Source organism: Brachycentrus maculatus, unplaced genomic scaffold (assembly GCF_059751285.1).
Source record: "Brachycentrus maculatus isolate JH-2025_06_01 unplaced genomic scaffold, ASM5975128v1 h1tg000041l, whole genome shotgun sequence".
Classification (NCBI taxonomy): domain Eukaryota; kingdom Metazoa; phylum Arthropoda; class Insecta; order Trichoptera; family Brachycentridae; genus Brachycentrus; species Brachycentrus maculatus.
The window spans coordinates 729,677-751,881 of NW_028280795.1; the positions used below are offsets into that span (position 1 = coordinate 729,677).

At 31.5% G+C, this 22,205-nt stretch overlaps 1 protein-coding gene across 1 annotated transcript; it reads right to left on the reverse strand.

The window, feature by feature from the left end:
* Positions 1-4,799: 4,799 nt before the first annotated feature.
* On the reverse strand, positions 4,800-8,930 carry LOC148312422 (uncharacterized). The gene is made up of 2 exons (XM_088277317.1): positions 8,004-8,930; positions 4,800-6,027 (listed from the first exon to the last, which is right to left on the reverse strand). The coding sequence occupies exons 1-2, from the start codon at positions 8,610-8,612 to the stop codon at positions 5,098-5,100; spliced, it is 1,539 nt and encodes a 512-aa protein (XP_088133443.1). The 5' UTR covers positions 8,613-8,930; the 3' UTR covers positions 4,800-5,097.
* Between the last annotated feature and the right edge of the window lie 13,275 nt (positions 8,931-22,205).

Consider the following 22,205-nt stretch of genomic DNA (forward strand, 5'->3'; position numbering starts at 1 on the left):
TATTATTACAGATATGCCATTATTAATCATTCAATGTTTGCAGTTAGAAAAAAATATATTTTACACTGTTTTATAACATGACACACTTATCTAGACTTGACTTCTATAAATGTTTACGTTGGCTTGATAAAATTGAGAAATGATCCGTATCTTTGATGTTTGGTCAATTCATAATACATGGAAATTTCCTTAAAATATTGCGATTGCATAGTGCAACAGTTACGCTGTAGAGAGAGAGGTGTATATAAGTTTGGACATTGTCAATTATTTTTTTAAAGGAAATCTCCCACTAACCAACTGCTAATTCATAGGGTGTCTTAAGAAAAAATGGGGAAGGTAATCTGTGAAATACCACATAACATCTAGATCAGCCGAAAACAAACGTTCTTTGATTAATTTTGCAATTTTATCATCTTGTTACCACGCAACGGCTGGCCTCTATCAATCGATTTATATACATATGTATTTCCAATTTTGCAGTTATCATAATTTGACCAAAGATCAGGAATACCTATATCTTTATTTTAAAATATGACAAAAACATAAAACACTGAATCTATGTCCTCGAGAGATCAGTAGCTAATACGGGCTCTAAATGATAGACTACTAACTATATATTTATTAATATTAGGTATTGGATGATTGAGACACCAGAATCCAAACATTTCAGTGAGTTCCTGGTAGAATATCTTAACTAATAAAAATATTCGTTTCCTCAAATATCTCTTAAATACTCATTTAGACCTTAGATTATGGGATTTGTAAAAATTATTAGACATCCAATCAGTGGGGAGCACCGAGCAAACACATGTAAAGAATGTAGTGACAACTAGCATATATCTTTATTTTTGACCAATATTTAATGTTAGTATTCTATATGCAGTTCTCAAAAAACTAGTAAACATTTTTGGTAAAATGTTAGTTTTTCTTCTCATCATATATTTTACAATAGTCTCGTATTAACACACTAAGAACGGGAAAGGTATTTCTACCCGTTCGGTCGATGCTTGAGGACGTAAAGGGTATTTTTACCTTCAGCGCCAGCCTCATTTCAAAGGCAGAAAAGAAGGAATTATACTATAATGTTTTTATATGAATATTATGTACCAATTTTTTGTTAAGGTCTTAACTATATGTACATAATTATCAAATCCCGTTGCCAGCGATCCACAGGCGCAAATAATACACATCCTTAGTGTGTTAATGTATATTAAGACAAATCCCATGGTCTAGGGTAATTTGCATGTCACTTTTGATACTGTCCAGTTTATTTGACAGTTGCCAATGAAAATCCCAATTAAATGATAACCAAAATTATTGAATGAAATAGTACGCAAAGGTTGGTACGGTACATTATATCAGTACATTGTTGTACAGTAAATCTAATAACTATCAGATAAGTAATAACATTGAATAGAATGACAAAAATAATATATGTAGATATTTACCTCCCTTAAATGGAGTTCTTAAATCGAGGATTAAATGTAATTTAAAAATATCATTAAAAAACAATTAATCTAATTTTAATAAGATAATAAAATTTATTGGTAAATATGGCAGTATTTAAAAAATACCTTCCTTATCGATTGCTTACATGAAAAATCAACATTTTTACGATCTCAGTTGATACATCTTTTTCTGTTGTAAAAAATAAATGAATCCAAATGAAAAATAGTAATATCATTATTTATATTTTTAATGTAAATTTTTCAAATAAAAAAATTATTGTATTTCCACAAAAAGACAAATGCTTATAAGTGAATAATTAGTTAAAATTAATAAGTTGGAAAACGTAAAGATATTATGCCAAGAAATCTAAAATTGGAAGGTATGATGAATAATGTAAATATACCAAGTAATTTTATCTATTATTTATTATACAACAAAAATTGCATTTCTATTTGAGCAAATTTAAAATAGTGTTTGATTAGAAAAACAGATATTATTTCTGTAAATGCTTTGAATGGAGCAATAATATTTTAATAAAGAATATAAAATTTTATTGTCAATTTAGTTTATAAAATGACTAGTTTGCCAGATATGAGGGCTTGCTTTTTTGTAAAATTAAATTCAGACAAAAATGTAAAAAATACACATATCGCTCACTCCTTTCAAGAACGACATAAATCAAAAATCGTCAATTTTCAGTTGTGCATGTTTTCTAGATGCCCAGAAAATGTACTATATCCCAGCAAAAGCGGCAAATTTTTAACTTAATATTTACCCGCCGTAGAGCAGAAAGTGTTGTTTTTGCATTTTGAAGAAAAGGTATTGTTTAATTGTTTTTTTAAATCTACTAAATATTTTTCAAATGGAGAAAAAACCTACAGGTTTTACTGAAAAGATCTGTTTCACAGTAAAAAGTTCAATAAGTGGGTTGATATTTATTTTTAATACATTGTATTATATTTTTTAACTTTTAAAACGTTCTCCTGAAAAATCAAGTATTTTGATTTATGACATTTTTGAAAGGAGTGAGCGATATATATAAATAATATGTATTGTCACTTAATAAACATGCTGCAGTATTTCAATCTTTACAGTTGACATAATTTTAAGAATCAATTTTATGCCAAGTTTTTTAGCAAATTTGCATTTTTCATGATTTTTAAAACACGTAAAAAAACAAGTTTTAGCTTTGGAGAAAAAATATAAGAAAAGAGTTACAACCGAAACAAATGCCTGAATGAATATTAAAGTGGTATTACACAAAGTAAACAATGGATGATAAGGAGAGTGTTTTATTACCGTGCCACAAAGTTATCAATGCTTTTAATACACAAAATAAAATATCTTGATTTTAAAATATTAAAGATATTGAGTCCAGCAAAAATCAAATGAATTTTTTCTAAATTGATTATTTAAAAAACTAACACAAGTCTTTTCAAATTTCTGCACCCAGTCCATTCGTAGAAATCGTCTCTTATAAATAATTGATAGATAACTGTCAATTTAGCATGTATTATAGTTCCTGTATTATATATAATAACAAAATAAGCTTTATAAAATGACAGAAAGATCAGTAGAAATATATATGTACCAGGACATCAGTTACATACAGAAGATAACATTTAAACAATGTAGTGTACATAGCTTTAACATTACTTCAGCACTTTTATTTCTAATGACTGTGATATCTTTAAACCAGCTGTAATATTTGATCCGTATTACATGAAAGTTATAATCACAAAATTAAAGTGTAGAGCATGTGTTTTAAAAGAATAAAAGTAGAACTAATGTTTTCTTCTCTACGCAGTTCAAAAGCTGACCTCAATATGTAATGGGTGACAAGAAATATAATATAAGGAAGTCTCAAACTTTATTACATTTATGGTTAGGTAAATTATACCAAAACGTAAAATGTTCAGGGGGGGCATTTAAGTCACTTTTGCTTGGCAAGAATATAAACATCAATGCAGTTAGTCATTTTTACCAAGTCAATATATTATACTTCCAAGTTAAAAATCCTTTGGGATTTTTTCAGGGCAATATTAAGCTAGTAAGATATCAAATAGTCAATACTCACGTTTTTGTAAAACAATGCACTTGGTCTTTCTCCTGTATGACTACGATATGTATACTACATATTAGTGAATTGCAACAGATTGAACAGCTTTTTTAGAGTGTTGTCACTTATAAAAACAAGAGTAGCCATCATACATAATGACTATGATAATCTATAGCCGCTCAAGCGAGAACATTACAAATCTCATTTTTGGGTACATATTAGGAGAAACAAAATCATCTCAAGTTGTCAAGGGTTTTATTACCCATATTATTCACATAATATGGGTAATAAAAGTAAAATTTTTGGTAAAGTCATATTACCAAAAATTAATTTGTATCAAAGTATAAAGTAAATGTAATACCTAGGAATATTTATTTCCATTTGTCAAAAATATTAGATTAGTCTCGTTGCCGATAATACAATTCAGTAGATATATGTATTGAAAAAATGTAAATAATAAAATATTGTACACTGAAGACTTGGAATACTAAAACAGACAGACATGAACATGAACAGGTTTAAAAATTAGATAAAAGAATATTTAAACAAACATATACAAGGTATCAAAAAGGAATAAAAATAATTGTTAAAATCTATTATTTCTTTAGTACACATTTATTATAAAGTCAAATAATATATTATGTTTTTATGGAATAGATGAGAGCATAACTAAATTAAATCATATTACAGATAAAAAATACATTTAAAAATCAATAAAGTATAGGTAAATACAATATACCTAATTCAGAGTGGTTTTTATGAAATACGTAGTACTTATGTACATTCTTCAATTTGGACATCATAATATAGTATTTTCATAGATATTTATTTTACCATAAAAGCTAGCAACTAAAACACATGTAATATACATGTTTTATAAAAGTACATATTTTTAAAATGTATAGAAAATTTGATTACTTTGAACCATATTTTATTAAATTACTAAATAAAGTATTATTTTTGTTTTGAAAAATTACTGATATTTAAAGAAGACATCTGAAAAAAAAAAATTATAAAAGCAAGTTGTATGTTAAATAAATTTGATTCACAGTTATGTTTGTCTAATTTTTTAAATACATATACAATTTTTAAGTAAAGAGTACATGGTAAAATAAATATCTATGAAATCATTTATTTATTGACTTGGCGTTTAATTGGTAGAACTCCATTTTAATTCATGTATTAATTTTAAATCACTAATTCTTCTTAATAAAAAAAATATTAAAAAAAATTAATTGCATGGTAATTAAAATTTTTTAAAATTATTTTCATGTTAAAAAATATATGCATATTTTTTTAAGAACAATTGATTAAAATTAATATTGACAATAATTTTGTAAAAATCTTAATAATTAATCGGAATATTTAATACACATTCCGATTACATACACTAATAAAAGCATAAACATAACAATTAGTGATATGTTATTGGTTTTATAAGAATGGCACAGATGTAGGTAGACACAAAATATTTATGATGTTTTAAAATTTATATGTTTTAAAATTCAAATATAAATTTGTGCGTTCAGCGATCACACATAATACATCTTATTTACAATAGGCTGTGAGAGCCGATATTACTGGATGGCTTATCCGTAATCCACGCTGCTGAATGATGAAAGTCCTTTATTTTGAATGGCGAAGGAAACAGCCGCGTCCATGAAATCAAAATGGTCATCAAACTGCTGGTTATCGTGATCTGGAATAGGGTACAAACTTGATGATGATTTCATCGGATTCGGGCAATAATCTTCATTAACGCTGTCATCGGAAGACTTGTCATCGGTTAGAGAATCGTCCTTTTTAAGATCATTTGGCAATGTGTCAGCGGGTGCAACTTCTTCAACCGAAGGATTTTCTTCAACATTGGGTGCTATGTGTAGTTCCTTATTGTCTCGTCTGTGGAATGGAATATTCGGAGTGATATTAGATCTTCTCGGAGTGTGTGAACAGCTGCAAGGTTGAGGTAAATGTCTCCAGTTTGTGGAAGAAGATGAGGAAGGACTTTCAGACATATGATCGCTATGTTGTCTACTATTCACTGGCTCTGGCTTATCATCTGAAAAATTATTTTTTGTAGGATTGCCATCATTAGAATTAGAATTTGTGGAATTGGCCGTATTGGCCGAAGACAAACTGGAGAAAATGCTTGGCTCATTTTCATCTCTATCGGATGAAAACACAAATTGATCCCCTTCCGAAAGCCGGTCAGGAGATTGTGTCGCATGTCGCAAACTCGGTTCTACTAAACCAATCGTGCATATCCTGCGACTGAATAGTCCATTTTGCAATCTGGATTCATTGCTATGGGATCCACTCTGATTATTCTGTAGGCCGTGAGCTGATATCGCCATTAGTATGCCTTCGTTTTCAACAGTGTTGTTGGCAGGTAGATTGTCAAAGAATTCGGCAACATCCATGACGATGTTGTGACTATCTTCGTATGTCTGCGGAAGAGGGGCCACTAACCAAGAATCCAGAACTCGGTTGATTGTGTTGTCAACAAATCCCTTTGCGATCTGAAAAGATATTTAACAATGTTAAAAAAAATTGCAACCAAATAAAAATATCTTTACAATCTGAAAGGATATATAACAATGTTAAAAATAATAGGATTGGATAATTTATAGTGTAATTTTTGTGAATACTACATAAAGGGTGCTTATCTTAACACATTTCGGATGGGCGTTTTTTGAGCCTGCGATGACGGGATTTGATAATTATGTACATATAGTTAAGACTTTAACAAAGAGATTGGTATTTTATTTATTGTTTCGGCATTAACTTTGTGGTAAGACATGTTACAATAATTAAAGAAAACACTTTGTTTTTTACCACTTGAGTTGTAAAAAAGTAACTCAAGTGGTAAAAAACAAAGTGTTTTCTTTAATTATTGTAAGAGATTGGTACATACTATTCATATAAAAATATTAAATATGTAATTCCTTCTTTTCTGACTCTAAAATGAAGCCGGCGCAGAAGGTAAATACCCTTTCCGCCCACAAGCATCAATTGACCAAATGGGTAGAAATACCTCTCTTGTCCTAAGTGTGTTAAGCAATGGAGAAATGGTGATAGTAATTTTTTTTTTTTTTTTTATCTTGAAATACAATAGACACTTAAGATCCATCTACAGGCTACGATCCGTTTCCGATAGTCTGATTTGAGAATGCATGTGATATATGTAACCTACAGATGCCAGAATAAGCCAACCAACTGGCTGTGTTATTCTAAAATTGCACGGATGGCATTGCATTATATATATTTTCTTTTCTTTTTCCATGTTCCCTCCCTAGGTGGAGCATATTACTAAAAAAAGACTTCTCCAAGTCACTGTCACGCGCGATTTCCTTGGCTTCCTCCTAGGTCAGTCCGGCATCTCGGAGTTCCGCTGAGTATAGTTGTCATTGGCCTTCCGGGGCGCCGGAATCCTCAAGGTTGGAAGAAGAGACATGAAAGGTTAATGCTTTCAGGTGGCATTCTAATGACATGTCGTATCCATGTCCACCTTCTCCTCTTCAGGACTTCCAATATGAGGGGCTGTTGGGTTTTTCTCCTCACATCCTTATTCCTGACGAAGTCATACCACTTTACACCCAGCATTCGCCTGAGGCACCTATTTTCAAAACTTGCCAGATTCTTGTTCTGAGCTTTGGTGAGGTGCCACGACTTGCACCCGTACAGCAGCACTGTTAAGATGCAGCCATCCCTTATATTTTACATGCCATAATGTTTTTTTTTCAAAATTAAGTCATAATTTTTATTTCTCTTGAATTTGGTATTTCTTCAATGCATCGGATAGAGAGCTGGCATAGAGTGGAAGAATAATGTATACAGTTTATAGCTTTATACTTAATAACTGATTGAAAATGCGGTGATCGAGTAAATATAAGTTTGATATGGAAAATTAACTATTTAGATTAATTCAGAGAGATTAAATCATAGTTTTGGTATTGTCTCATCCAAAAGATATATCTAACTAAGTAGTTATGGAATTGTCTGATTCAAAAGATATGTATAACTAAGTATTTATGGAATTGTCTCATACAAAATATATGTATAACTAAGTACTTTTAGAAAAGTCCCATTCAAAAGCTATGTATAACTAAGTAGTTTTAGAAAAGTCTCATTCAAAAGCTATGTATAACTAAGTAGTTATGGAATTGTCTCATTCAAAAGAAATGTATACCTAAGTAGTTATGGAATAGTCTCATTCAAAAGATATGTATAACTAAGTATTTATGGAATAGTCTCATTCAAAAGATATGTATAACTAAGTAGTTATGGAATAGTCTCATTAAAAAGATATGTATAACTAAGTATTTATGGAATAGTCTCATTCAAAAGATATGCATAACTAAACAGTTATGGAATTGTCTCATTCAAAATATATGTATAACTAAGTAGTTATGGCATTGTCTGATTCAAAATATATGTATAACTAAACAGTTATGGAATAGTCTCATTCAAAAGTTATAACTAAGTATGTAAATACCTGTCGAGCTTGCCATCTAGCCAAGTACTGGTCTTCGGTCTTTAATTGTTTCGGCTGCCCCATCGTCGGGGGCCATCTATCGGAATCGGAAGCGAGATCTTCAGCTGGCGATTTATTGGAAGTGCTTTGAGCTAATCCTACATCAACATACTTTCTAACAGGAACTTTAACATCACTCGGCACCTCGGCTGGAGAGGCCGACAGTTTAATATCACTAGAATTAGCACTCTCATCGAGAGAAACAACAGATGCTTCACTCTCCACAATGGTTTCTGTAGCGGTTATCACGAGCGGATTGAGACTAAAGTCTTGTTGTTTCAACAAATAATCCCCCAGAATCTCCAAATTCTCTTCAGCTTTTGAAGCGATCTCAGTACCTTCAACATTTATACTGTCAATAATTTCGGAGTTGACAATAGGCGTGGCCGCAATTTGAGGGACGTTTTCTTGAACGTTATTATCGGAAACTTCTTCTTGGTCTTTTAAATGATATCTGCCTTTGACTTGCCAAGCAAACTTTGCCTTTTTCAAAGGACGCTCGGGATCGGACATTTTGTCGATGTTAGGCTTTCGCCTACACGACGATTCACCGATATCACTATTATCCATCACGTTTTGTCACTAAACTATGTGTTGCAGTGATTTGGAATAGAAAAAAAATACACAAAACAAATGTAAACAAATTTCTTTTCATCTGTCAATCAGTGACAGGTACTAATTAATCAACCAAGAATCGTCTTCAATTTACTTAATAACACAGATTTTGCAAGAATCGTGTCCTCTAAATGAGAAAAATAACATTTCGTTGTTTTTCTTTTACTATTGGTAAAGAAATACAAACACTTGCGAATATTTAAAGGATATATATACAAAAACCAATTCTCTTTGTATCGATTCCACCAACTTTTATGAACACTTGACAGTAACAAATTTCTCTTCCTGTTTCAAATTCAGGCTGGAAGCGATATTAATGTGATACCTGAATACAAAAGTTTTATTATTCACTTCAGAAAAGTTATTAATATTAAAATAGATATGTTCCTTTTCTTAAACTGTCTTTAAATTGACGGTAAATTAACCACGCGGGGTCGAGACAATTACTCTGTTTTCCTGGTGTCGGTATAGAAGGAACCTGCAAGTTGGTAACGAAAATATACAATAGATGGCAGGCAGCACGTTTTCATTATTTCTAATTCGTATTTTGCTAAAGTCAGTACAGTATTAATAATATTTGGTTTATGTATTTGATAAGACCAATAAAAAGTTTATAATAATATCACTAGATGTCAATAAATAGTGTCCAAAATAAATTTGTCTGAAAACGCTCATATACGTGGTAGTCTGCTCTTAGGATTATTAATAATAATAAAATTAAAAGTAGGATAACTTATAAAAACGTCATTTTTGTGATTAGGGGAGCTGTACAAAAAACTTTACTACAATTCTTTTTGCATTTTTTACCATTTAATTACATGGGTAAATGCTAGATCTCTGTAAATCATTATTTGAAATATATTATAAATATGTAGCGTTTTTAAAAGTCAAATATTTATTATTGACGTTGTCATTTGTTTCGTGATATTTCGATCCGGTTTGAAAGACGCTTTTTTGGATACGTTTCAGCTCTTCGACACTATCAATTGACGCGTTGGAAGCCGATCAAAGAATTGCCGTAAATTTATATCTGCAGGGACGCAATGTTCTTAGTTGGCCTCGCAAAAATCTTGAACCGGGCCTCGCTTTTGCTAGAAATGGTGCTGATCTCCGATCATCACATCTCTTTACCAACATATCTATAGCAACACAGCTACCATGCTATACAGTACACAGATAGTGACTTTTTTGGTATCAAAAAAGTATGTAATTTTTATACAAAAATAAATGGTCTACCTTCTTACACCCTTTTACTTGACCCAGATTCTCAAGCAGTTAGCATAAAAATGAGACTTAAAATAAAGCATTAATAAAAAACAACAAAAGAACAACAAAAAAAATGAAAAAACCTTCTTAATTTTCATAGATAAATGTATTTAAAAAATCTTACTCTTTTCGCGATTTCTGGGGTTTGTATAAAAGCATTGTTCATATCTGAGTTGGTATTGAGTTGCAGATTTGTAAAGCTTAACCCATCACTTGACTTGAACATGGTATTAATACAAATGGATCTTTTTTATACGAGGAATTGAAAACTTTAAAATGAGCGATGTATTGTGCTACTCAAACCTGGACTTATATGGATAAATAATACAAACACCCGTTTTTTTTTAGATAAACTAAAAAACTAACTAACCATCACGCCGCTTCCCCGCAGGGGTAGGCAGAGAGAATAGAGCGCCATACCACTCTGTCCTTGCAAACATTCTTCGCCTCTTCCACGTTCATGCATCTCCTCATACATACCCGCCGATTGTTACGACTTTTACGATTTTTTAGATTTGGCGTTTAATTTTTAAAACTCCATTTAAATTTATACTATAAATGTTAAAATCAAACACTGATATTGAGAGTCTACTAAATTGTATTTTATTGTTTGAAATTGTCATAACAAGGCGAAACAATTGTCACAAACTTATTTTTATGTGTTTTTAACCATAAAATACAATTTAGTAGACTAAAAATCAGTGTTTGATTTTAACAATTAATATGTTAAACAAACATCCGAGTTTGTGTTGATTAGATCAAATTTGATGGAGTCGGGGCGCTTGTGCACTGCACGGAATTTTACTGTCCGGCAGTCCGGTTTTTTCAAATAAACGACAGTTTAGCGTGATCGAGTTCACGCGCACTGTGATCGCGCACTGATCGAGCGCACCGAAAAAAACGATGATTGGTTTGTGAACTTATCCGGAGAAAGACGGACAAGTGCACAAACCAATCTTTCGTTTTTTCATGCTAACTGGACTGCTGGACAGTAAAATTCCGTGTAGTGCACAAGCGCTCTTAAGGATACTACTTGAAAAACCCGGCTCGTGTGAAAGTATCACTACAGTGATTTTCATAACCCGGATTTTCCCAACCGACGAGGTGGACAGATAATGCGGTGGCAGCCGACAGTTTGAGAAGCCGTGACCTATAGGCATAATACCACATTATGTAGGTTCGCTGCTCTCGTAAGCAGTACATACTGCGCAGGTTAATTTGCAATTCTGTCCGCGATTTCTTTTCGCAATCACAACCTTGCGTGATCGTTGCGGGTTCCCTCTCAGTTACGACATTCAGAACTATTACATGACAGAGACACAAGTAGTACTATCGGGTCTATTCTTTAATGCGCGTATTCACAATTGAATTTAAAATTTGACCTTGTGAAAGAGATTAGGTGGATCCCTACTCTTTTTATCATACTCCGTCATCTAGTTATTCCTCAAATATCCTCAAATCATCACATTATCATCACTCTAAGCCCATGTGTTAAAAATCCTAGTCTAATGCAGTCGGCTTCTTTCAACATAACAATATTTTAATGATTTTCATATCTACAACATTTTGAGTGTGTCTAAATACTTGTTCACAAATCTGGATTATCTCCAACTATAGGAGTTATTTTTATATTATTTTTCGACATCTCAACATGATGAAGAAGAATGTTGAAGTCTGGGCATTTACGGGGCTTCATCAATTCTACCCATGATTGACAACCACACTACTTAAATTCTTGAAAGTTCTAGATATTTTCTTTTTTGATGATTTGACAATTCAATATTTACGTCTGTTCATACTTGACTAGATATTTTTTTTTTAAATTTGTGTTAATTGTCAATGTGTTTAGTTGCAAAATCGTTTTAATTTTTATTAACTGTATTGTTTTGATAGCAGTGGGATGATTTTTCAATTAATATTTACTTACCAAATCTTTTCTAAGAATTTCAGAGATGAGGACATTAAGATGCATAACCGGAAACACGTTAAGAGACCTAATAAGGAATACGGAAATTCGGAGAATGTGTAGTATGGAGGATATAGCCTAATAGGGATGTATTAATTCGAATTGCTCTTCTAGAAAACCTAGACGGAAGAAGACCACCTGGAAGACCTCTAAAGCGATGGCGTGACAGCTGGCAGTACACATCACAAGAGACAGATGACGGAACAGACAGATCCAAGGATATATAAGAAGGAAGAAGAAAAAAAATTACGATCATAACATTAAAAAATATTATTTTGCAATCTCAATACATCTAGCATTGACAGCCAACATAAATAAAGACAGATACAGCTGACTATAGAATAACAGGATGCGGTTGCTTTGGAAAGAATAAAGTCATGTCAAAAATCAGTTTTTAAGGCCCAGTATTCATTATGTCGCGACTTAATTTTCTCTAAATCCTGGTAACATTTTACGGAATTGATTTTTATCTCAAACCTCCGTTTTCGCATTGAAAAAATAAGTTTTTCTTTGAAATAACTATATGGTTCAGAAAAGAAAAGAGTTATTGTAAGATAAGGGGTTAAAAATATATAAAAATATATTTTCTATATTTTCCAAAAATCAAAAAAAAACAATACAGTTAATAGTTATGTACATTATTTAAAAAAGTCGGGCGTGAACAGACATGTGATCTCTCTGATGGTCTCCGGTGGATTGAATTCTGTGCTAGCGAATATCCCCTAAAACGCGATTCGAGAATACGATCATAAAAAGGTGGTAAACGATTTTTATATTATTACATAACGAGAATTATTCTTAACCTTTTCATGTCACTCATCGTCGATTTATTATCGTGGCACCAATTTTCGCAACTTTTGGCATTCGTATCGTGTGTGTTTGACATTTTCCAATACTAAAACGATATTTTTTAATATAATATTTGTCAGGAATATAAAAATAATAAAACAATAATAATATACGCCTTTTCAAAGTGACAGTTTATCAAAAATTCTACTTATTGTCAGATACAGAGACAGTAATTTATTAATAAGATTTTGATTGTGTCCAAATACTTTCTCAGAAATCTGCATTATCTCTAATGAGGAGTTATTTTTTTGAATATATACTCGAGGATTCGGACCTCATATACATATGAAAGAGTTTCTGCTTAATAAAAGCTTCCCTCAACCCACCATAGATGTCCTTAGTGAAGTCTCGCACACTGTGTTTCGTGTTTGATCCATATATCTAGATGTTTCAAGAATTTAAGTAGTGTAGTTGTCGGTAGTGCTTAATTAAAAACAAATGTATTAAGGAATTAGATTTTTTCAAAAATATATGTTGTAAAAATTTTTTTTTTTTTTTTAGCTCCTTATCTTTCAATTGTTATTTTTTTCAAATCCATAAATATTTTTCGAAGAAAAACCAAAATTTTCAATACAAAACACTATTTTATGTAAAAAAATATTCACAAAATTTTGAGTGTGTCCAAATACTTGTTCGTAAGATCTGGGTTATCTCCAATTGCAGGAGTTATTTTCATATTATTTTTCGACATCTCATCAAAGACGAATAATAATAAATTTAATTTAAAGAATAAAGTCTGGGCATTTACGGTAGTCAGCCCCGTAATTGCCCAGACTTCCATATTCTTCTTCATCTTTGATTAGATGTTAAAAAAATAATAAAAAAATATTCAACTACATGAAATGTTGCAAACATACAATAGTGCAAAAGTAACTTCATAATTTAAATTTATTATTAGATTGAAACCAATATTTTTAGCTTTTCCACTTTTTTATTTGACCAGCTGGTCAAATAAAAAAGTGGAAAAGCTAAAAATATTGGTTTTAATCTAATAATAAATTAAAAATGCAATTCCATCACGACGTGTCAGTGGATAATATAAATCATAATTTAAACGCAGTGTTATCTTGATCGATAACATATGAAGTAAAGGTGATCAGCACACCACTTCAGGTACCAGTTCAGGGTTACCTGTTCAAATGTTACCCGAGTTTTAAGAAAATTAAGTTGGGATTTATCATATATTGGACCTTTATGTCAATCCTGTAAACGCTGATAGTTGTTTGGTTGATAGCCATGAGAATAAAAACAAATCTTTATACTATTTTGGATACTGCCTTTGGAGAACGTATGATTTCGCGTTAAGAAAAGACTTTTGTGCGTGATCGTAAACCATCATTTTCCATGTTTTATTCCTATGGACCTATGTATGAGTACGTACTTATAATGTATTGGTTACTTGTGGGCATTAAACTGAGAATTAATATGTTTACCTACAACGGGCACAAGGACAAATAGATAAATATGATTGGATACTTGAATGTTGCATTTCATTAAAGGCGACTGACTGCAAGAACATATCTTAGAAAAGTGCTCGATCATTTGCTTCAAGGATAGTCAATTAATTAAATTAGTAAATGAGTCCATAATTCAAAGGTATATTAATTTGTTATTCACCTAAAACAAAATGCAATTTACTTTAGAAACAGGACGTCGCGACGTCTAGGCGTCGATTCTTAACGCTATAACTATGTACATATGTATATAGTAATGACAAATTAACTTTGATTTTGAATTATTTTCCAACTACTTTGGCATTTTAAATCCAGTTGTCGTTCAGTATGGTATATTTAAGAAAATAATTTTACCGTTAAAAAAAGGGTAATGCTTTTTACCGAATAAAAGTAAGGTCAATTTATCTACATAACGTAGATAATATGTTTGTAATTGATGGTCAGACACAGATACATAACTGTAGGTACACACATCGCTCACTCCTTTCAACAATGTCATATTACTTATATCAAAAAACTTGATTTTTCAGTAAATCGTTTTTAAAGTTTAAAAATATAAAAAATGCATTCAAAATAAATATCAAGCCACTCATTAAATATGTGTAACAGATCTTTTTAGGTAGAACCTGAATGTTTTATCTCCATTTGAAAAATATTTAGTATATTTAAAAAAAAAAATTAAGCAATACCGTTTCTTCAAAATGTAAAAACAATACTTTCTGCCCTGTAGCGGGTAAATATAAAGTTAAAAATATGCCGCTTTTGTTAAGATATAGTACATTTTCTGGGCATCCCGAAAACATGCACAACTGAAAATGATTCAGATTCAGACGATTCTTGATTTATGACGTTGTTGTAAGGAGTGAGCGACATATAGGGTAAAGAGTAAGCATATGTACAGGCTCAAGTATAGGTCCATGTACAGACAGAAGTAAAGATCCAAGTGCAGACGCAACTATATGCATACGTGCAGACACAAGTATAGGTACAAATGCAGATACAACTGCAGGCACAAGAGCAAGCTTAAGTACAGACATAGGTAAAGATCCAAGTGCAGACATAAGTACAGGCAAAAGTGCAGATTCAAGTATAGGTATAATTGCAGACATAAGTATAGACACAAGAGCAGGCTTAAATACAGACACAAGTATAGACCCAAGTGCAGACACAAGTATAGACATAAAAGCAGGCTCAAGTACAGACACAAATTATGAAGGGACATCTACACCCATAAGTACATAAAATCCCAAATACAAATACAATACAAAAAGTAACTACAAATATCATTTTCCCATATGCATTTACATACTATAAGTAGTATTATGTCATGGGTGAACCTTGTTATGCATACATGGATAAAAATAGTAATTTAAGATTTGTTCTTGCATTATGCATCATGTAATAATAATTAATAATATATCGTAGTATGAACATTATTATGGACCTCACCTTCGAATAAGAGTATTCTTAGCCATAAAAGTTTGCGTGATGTCAATGATATTCATTGTTAAAGAAACAATAAGGTACCTATATGAATTAACATGTATGTCTTCGACTTAATTTACAAATATGTGTTGAAGAAATGAGTGATTTGAATCATTTTAGAAAAACTAGCCATGGTCGTTTTATCACTTTTTATATCATATTATTTTTTGACAACGACAAAAAAGGTCGGCAACAAATTAAACCTACAGCTTTAAGGAATGAAGCAGTGACCTAGTAAATCAGAAAACTAGTGAATCAATGGGCCAGTGTCCGAATTAATAAAAGATTTGTTCATCAAATCGAAACGTCTCAGTTATACGAACGGATCTACGTTCATAAATAAGACTCAGACAGACATAAATGAATGTTTTTTAAAAATCATTTAGGTCCACTGATTCACGAGAAACGTGTAGAAGATTTGTTCATTAGATCGTATCAACGGCTCGGCATAGACTTATAGACGAACGGATCGGCGTTCGTTAGTGAGATTCACTCAAATTTAAGATCAGTGTTTTTGAACGGGTCATTTAGATTCACTAGACACGTGTAGAAGATTTGTTCATTAGATCGGATCGATGGCTCGGTATAGACTTATAGACAGTATAAATATATACCTCGATTGAAAATGTTCATAAAATTGTACGAGTATTTTTCTTTTTTCGAATAAATTGTATTTGGAATTGCAATGAATTCAAACAGATTCATGAGTTTTTTTATTCATTTAACAAGAGCGAAGAATGTTTTTCAGCGATCTAAAGACATTATTCAGAATTTGCCTTGGATATCTGTCTATCCCATTGAAAAGGAATAGGGGGAGAGGGAGAATGGGTACTGCTGAAGAAAATGGCCTTTTAAATTCTGAAACAGCACAATTACTTTTTTAACTAATTTCCAAATGGAATTCTATCCCAATGGGATTTGTTCGAGATACTCGCTTTCAATGTACTGTCGAGTGTCACGCGCGTTCCGTCACTATATCGTATGGATTATTCAAACATTGATTTAGGTATATGTTAACTAAAGGTCAATAACAATCAATTCTTTTCACTTCAATCAGTAGGTACTTGCTGTGGAAAATCAAATAATTCAGCAGGAAATGGAGTTCAAGTATCTGGGAGTTGCAATACCAGCCACCAGCCTTTATGATGAGGTTTAAGTTTTGTACTAACATTTCTCGGTGAAACTGCATTTTAAATAATAAAATAACAACTATGCTACAATGATTAAAGAAAACACTTGTTTTTTACCACTTGAGTTAACTCAAGTGGTAAAAAACAAGTGTTTTCTTTAATCATTGTAACATGTCTTACCACAAAGTTAATGCCGAAACAATAAATAAAATAATAACTAAGTATGTTGTTTTTTCCACATCAATTCATGAGGAAAAAACTACATACTTGGTTGTTATTTTATTATATCTATGATGAGACTCTAAGACAGGTGAATTTAGCAGGCTGTAATATCTCGATGAATAAGCGCATAAATGTTGAAAGCAAAGTAAAAATGTACCCGACATGTGTACGAACGATTGCCATATAGGTTAGAGACCAGAAGGCATATATCGTTTTAAATCTACTACTACTACTACTACCATCACGCTGTTTCCCCGCAGGGGTAGGCAGAAAGGATGGAACGCCACACTCTTCTGTCCTGACATACACTCCTCGCCTCATTCACATCGATACATCTAGTCATACATGCCCTCCAATTACGCAGACTTTTGACACCACCAGATTTTAGGTTCTGATTATCTGATCGTGCCAAGTTTTTTTCGGTCGTCCTCGTTCTGTTCGCCACATATATTTTCTTAGTGATTCTTTCGTTATCCATTCGCTCCACATGTCTCTTATTATTTTTGAAATAAGAGTACGATCATCCATTTATACATTTATCGAACATATATTGTACATGAAAAATAACCGCTGAAATTCTGATTTCGATCGATATTAGAAGATGCGTTTGCAAGTATTTCGTTATTCGTCGCAATTAAAAAGTAGTAAAACTGCTTAAAAAATTATTTATATTAAATATATTTATTTATAATCGTATTATAACATATACATAATTTCGGCAGCCTAAAGGCTTCGTTTCGTTAACGATAGAAAATAATCCCTTAAGAGCCATTATTTCAGTCCCCATTCAAAACAAAGCATCCAACTTTTTTCGTTATTTATGGGAATTTTTAACATATTTACGATTTTATCTCTCGCTTTTTGCGGTAGAGGTATTTGGGGTTATCTCCTGTAAATTCCTTAGCGCATAGACAATACATAAAATTACCTGCTTTTACGTAGAATACGGTGAAACCATTTCCAAACAAAAGGAGTTCATAATATAAACAGACATTTCCTCAAACCCATTACCCATATTAACATAATAAACTGAATATATTGGATGACTACTACAGAATTGAATTTGTAACTTATCATATTTTACTAACCCTATTATTTAAAAAAAAAGTTAATTAACTTATGTACAACTTCTTGCTAGATATGGGCAACATAATTAAGTAATGACTTCTTTGAAATAAGTGGTTTATGAATTCGGTTTTTAGATTCGATTATGTAGTCTATTATGCTAATCAGTATACAAATTTAGTACTTCTAGCTCCTTTTTTCAATTAAAAATTTTCTTCGTAAACACCACTATTTCTCTTGATAATTTGAAATTTTTTTCTGAAACTAAATATAAATCGAAAAAAATAAGGAATACTATTCCAATCGGGTTATCGAGAATGTAACCATTACCTATCAGTCACATCTCTACTTCTCTTTATAAATATTGGCGTGGTTATTGCCATAGAGCAATATCTTCCCACCAACCACAAATACACTAATGTAAGTGATGTTTTGAACCTTATACAGCTGTTTGAATGTAGTGGACAGATAGTGTTGTATTCTTCATCTTCAAACCCTTATTCGCAACTGATGGTGCATAGGGCACTGCATCATATGAACGCAGTATAATCTTGATAATAAATACATTAATAAAATGTTATCAGCCCTCCGCTTCAGGGAAATATTGAATAAATATCAGAGTAATTTTTTTTTTTTTTTTGACCCTGGGAATCGAACCCGGGACCTCCAGTACGGAAGCCGAGCGTGCTGACCATTACACTATGGAGGCGGACATACTCAAGAGGTTAAATTAAAACATTAAGTATGAATAAATAAATAATTACACTACTGTAAATTGATTGTATGGGTGATCACTGTCCATTTTCATAAAGCACAAATTACTTTACCAACTATCTTTGGAAGGCAAGTATTATTCCTTTCATCCAAAAACGGCTGGCTATAATATGTACCTATAATTTTAATGTGAATGTGTAATTTAGTCCGTTGTCGCACGATAAAAAAAATGTTGACGTGTTCGTAGTAGATATTACGCATTTAATCGAAAGTGGATTCAAGGTGGCGCCATAAAAAAATCTGAAGGGGTCAATGCACTGTATGCAACTGCAGGAATATTTCGTAATGCAACTATTCGATGACAAACCAGTTAATGGAACCTATACCCATTTTTAAAGGTGTTACGTCACAATACAAGCTCAATTAATAAACTGACTTCATATGTTGCATTTTAAGTTGCTAAATTGACAATAAATTGACTTGATATATGTATGTATAATAATACTTATTCCACATTAAGGGTGTACTCGCACGTTTGTTCGCACACATTAAAAAAATATTCAAATTGTAATTTTTTTTTTTAAGAATATACATATAAATACTTATAAAAATATTTTTGTAATTTTTTTAACTCCTTACCTTTCAATAACTCTTTTTTTTGAAAACCAAATTTTTATTTCAAAGAAAAACTTATACATATTTTCGCGTTTGTTCGCACACATTAAAAAAATATTCAAATTGTAATTTTTTTTTTAAGAATATACATATACTTATAAAAATATTTTTGTAATTTTTTTAACTCCTTACCTTTCAATACCTCTTTTTTTAAAACCAAATTTTTATTTCAAAGATAAACTTATACATATTTTCAATACAAAAACGGTGTTTTAAGCAAATCATTCAATTACGTTAAATGTTACCTGGGTTCAAAACAAATAAAGTGGATTTATATATATATAGAAAATACTATAAAGTTGTAATTTTATTATAGAAAATTAAGTTATCGAATATCTCGCCTCAAGTATTCACCCTTAAATCTTAAATAATATTCAACCTTGCTTTTATCATCATCACTTATCGCAAAAATGTGTACTAAATCTAACATTTTGAATTATGCACATATGTAAGTACAAATAGGGGAGGGAGAATATATTTTTTATATAATTTTTCTAAGACAAACGTCTCGTTTGATGTAGATACAATAAAACCACGTAGGAATATGATATCAGTATCATCCATTTATCGTTCTGGATGTTACGAGATGTGACAGTAATTCGAGGTAGTTGCGATTCTCTCCATCACAGCTGCGGTACATTGCGGTAACATGGCGAGCGCCGACGTAAAATGAAAGTGTTCTGAGAGATTACCAATAGCACTTAAGTGTAGTTTTTCTATTAAAGTTTTTAATTCCGGCTGATACATTAACAAACTTTAAGAGACTTCCTGGCACTTCCGCACCTGAGGATAACCTAATCAGTATACTAAATGTAGAGAGTGCTTAGTGTAGATAACTTAGAGAAGTGGTCCCCAACCCTCGGCTGTGGATCAAATGGTACCGGGCCGTCCAAGGCGTGGTTTGCGTCACCTGTTTTTGTTAAAATAGCAACATTTTGAGTGTGTTCTAATACTTGTTCAACAAGTATTTGGACACACTGAAAATATCGTAACTAAATAACTGGTTAAATATTAAAATGAAAAGGATATTTCCTACGACATAATCTTAAATAAAGCGAAAGAAGAAAATGAAGATATTTTCTAGCGTTTGTCTCAATAAAACAATACCAAAGTATGGCGTGTTAGCAGTACGTGGTATTAAATAAGCGATGTAAGAGTTACACACTTTCTTTACATACGGTTTAAGAAAGCGACCCCTATACTGACTAAAATAAAAGACAATTGAAAAAACAAACAAAAAAATAACTACGGTTGACAAACGCGACATTATGTATGGTCTGCTGACTTTATTGGTCCATACGTTCGTGTATAGTCTATAACAACGGCTCTCAAAATGTGCTGCGCGGAGTTCTGGGTCTCCGCAAGGTCATTGCGAGGGCTCCGTCGCGACAAACAACATAATGAATGCTACGATCAAAAACTGCAACCTAAACAATTTAGCTTGTATTATACTCGTCCACACACTCACACACACACGCACACACACGCACGCACACACACACACACACACAAACACACAGGCTCTGACAGATCTTCCACTGTTCCCATGGACATACTCCTGTGCAACATAATTTTCAGCATATGCACAAACAAAGACAAAATACTATACAAGCATGAATGATTTACTGATGTATGTTTCAACTTTCAACTCTCTTCTACTAATTTAACGCCTGACATTAACAGTTGTTCAACAATATATATTTATAAATATATAAATATATATATATATATATATATATATATATATATATATATATATATATATATATATATATATATATATATATTATATATATATATATATAGCGGGAAAAGAAGCAGAGGAAGACCGAGAAAAACATGGCACGATCAGGTATGCCAAATACTTGAAAGTGGTCAGGTTAGGAGTCGTAACAATCGGCGGGTATGTATGAGGAGATGCATGAACGTGGAAGAGGCGAAGAATGTTTGCAAGGACAGAGTGGTGTGGCGCTCTATTCTCTCTGCCTACCCCTGCGGGGAAGCGGCGTGATGGTTAGTTAGTTAGTTAGTTAGTTATATATATATATATATATATATATATATATATATATATATATATATATATATATATATATATATATATATATATATATATATATATATATATATATATATATATATATATATATATATATATATATATATATATATATATATATATATATATATATATATATATATATACAGTAGAATCAATGCAGTGTTGTTTTGTGTATTGTTTTCCATACTATTGTAGGAGTCAGTAATGTATATTACGAGTATACCTCTTTTTATATGATTTTCATTCGTTATAAAAGTTTGAGAGCCTCTGGTCCATTATAACTAACAGCCGTAATAAATAATACAATAAAAATATATTACGCATTTGTTTGATTTCTCAAAAGAACTTAACAAAAGGATTTAGTGACTCATAAATATTACGAACTGGGTTGTTCTTAGAAATGCACTTATGTGTAAGGTCGCCTTTATTAACTATCAAATTGTAATATGATAATGTTATTTGTTGTATAAGTTATAACATAATTCATTATGCAAGTAAACGTGGCTGGTGACAAAGTAAGAATTGGGACACCTGACTCCAAAGCCGTTTTCACCATTGATACTTAAAACCATAAACTTTACTCTTCGGATTTTTAATGTTGCTGTTGTAAAAAGTGCGATAACTTCAAATAAAGTAGTTCTGAGATAATGGATGTAATTT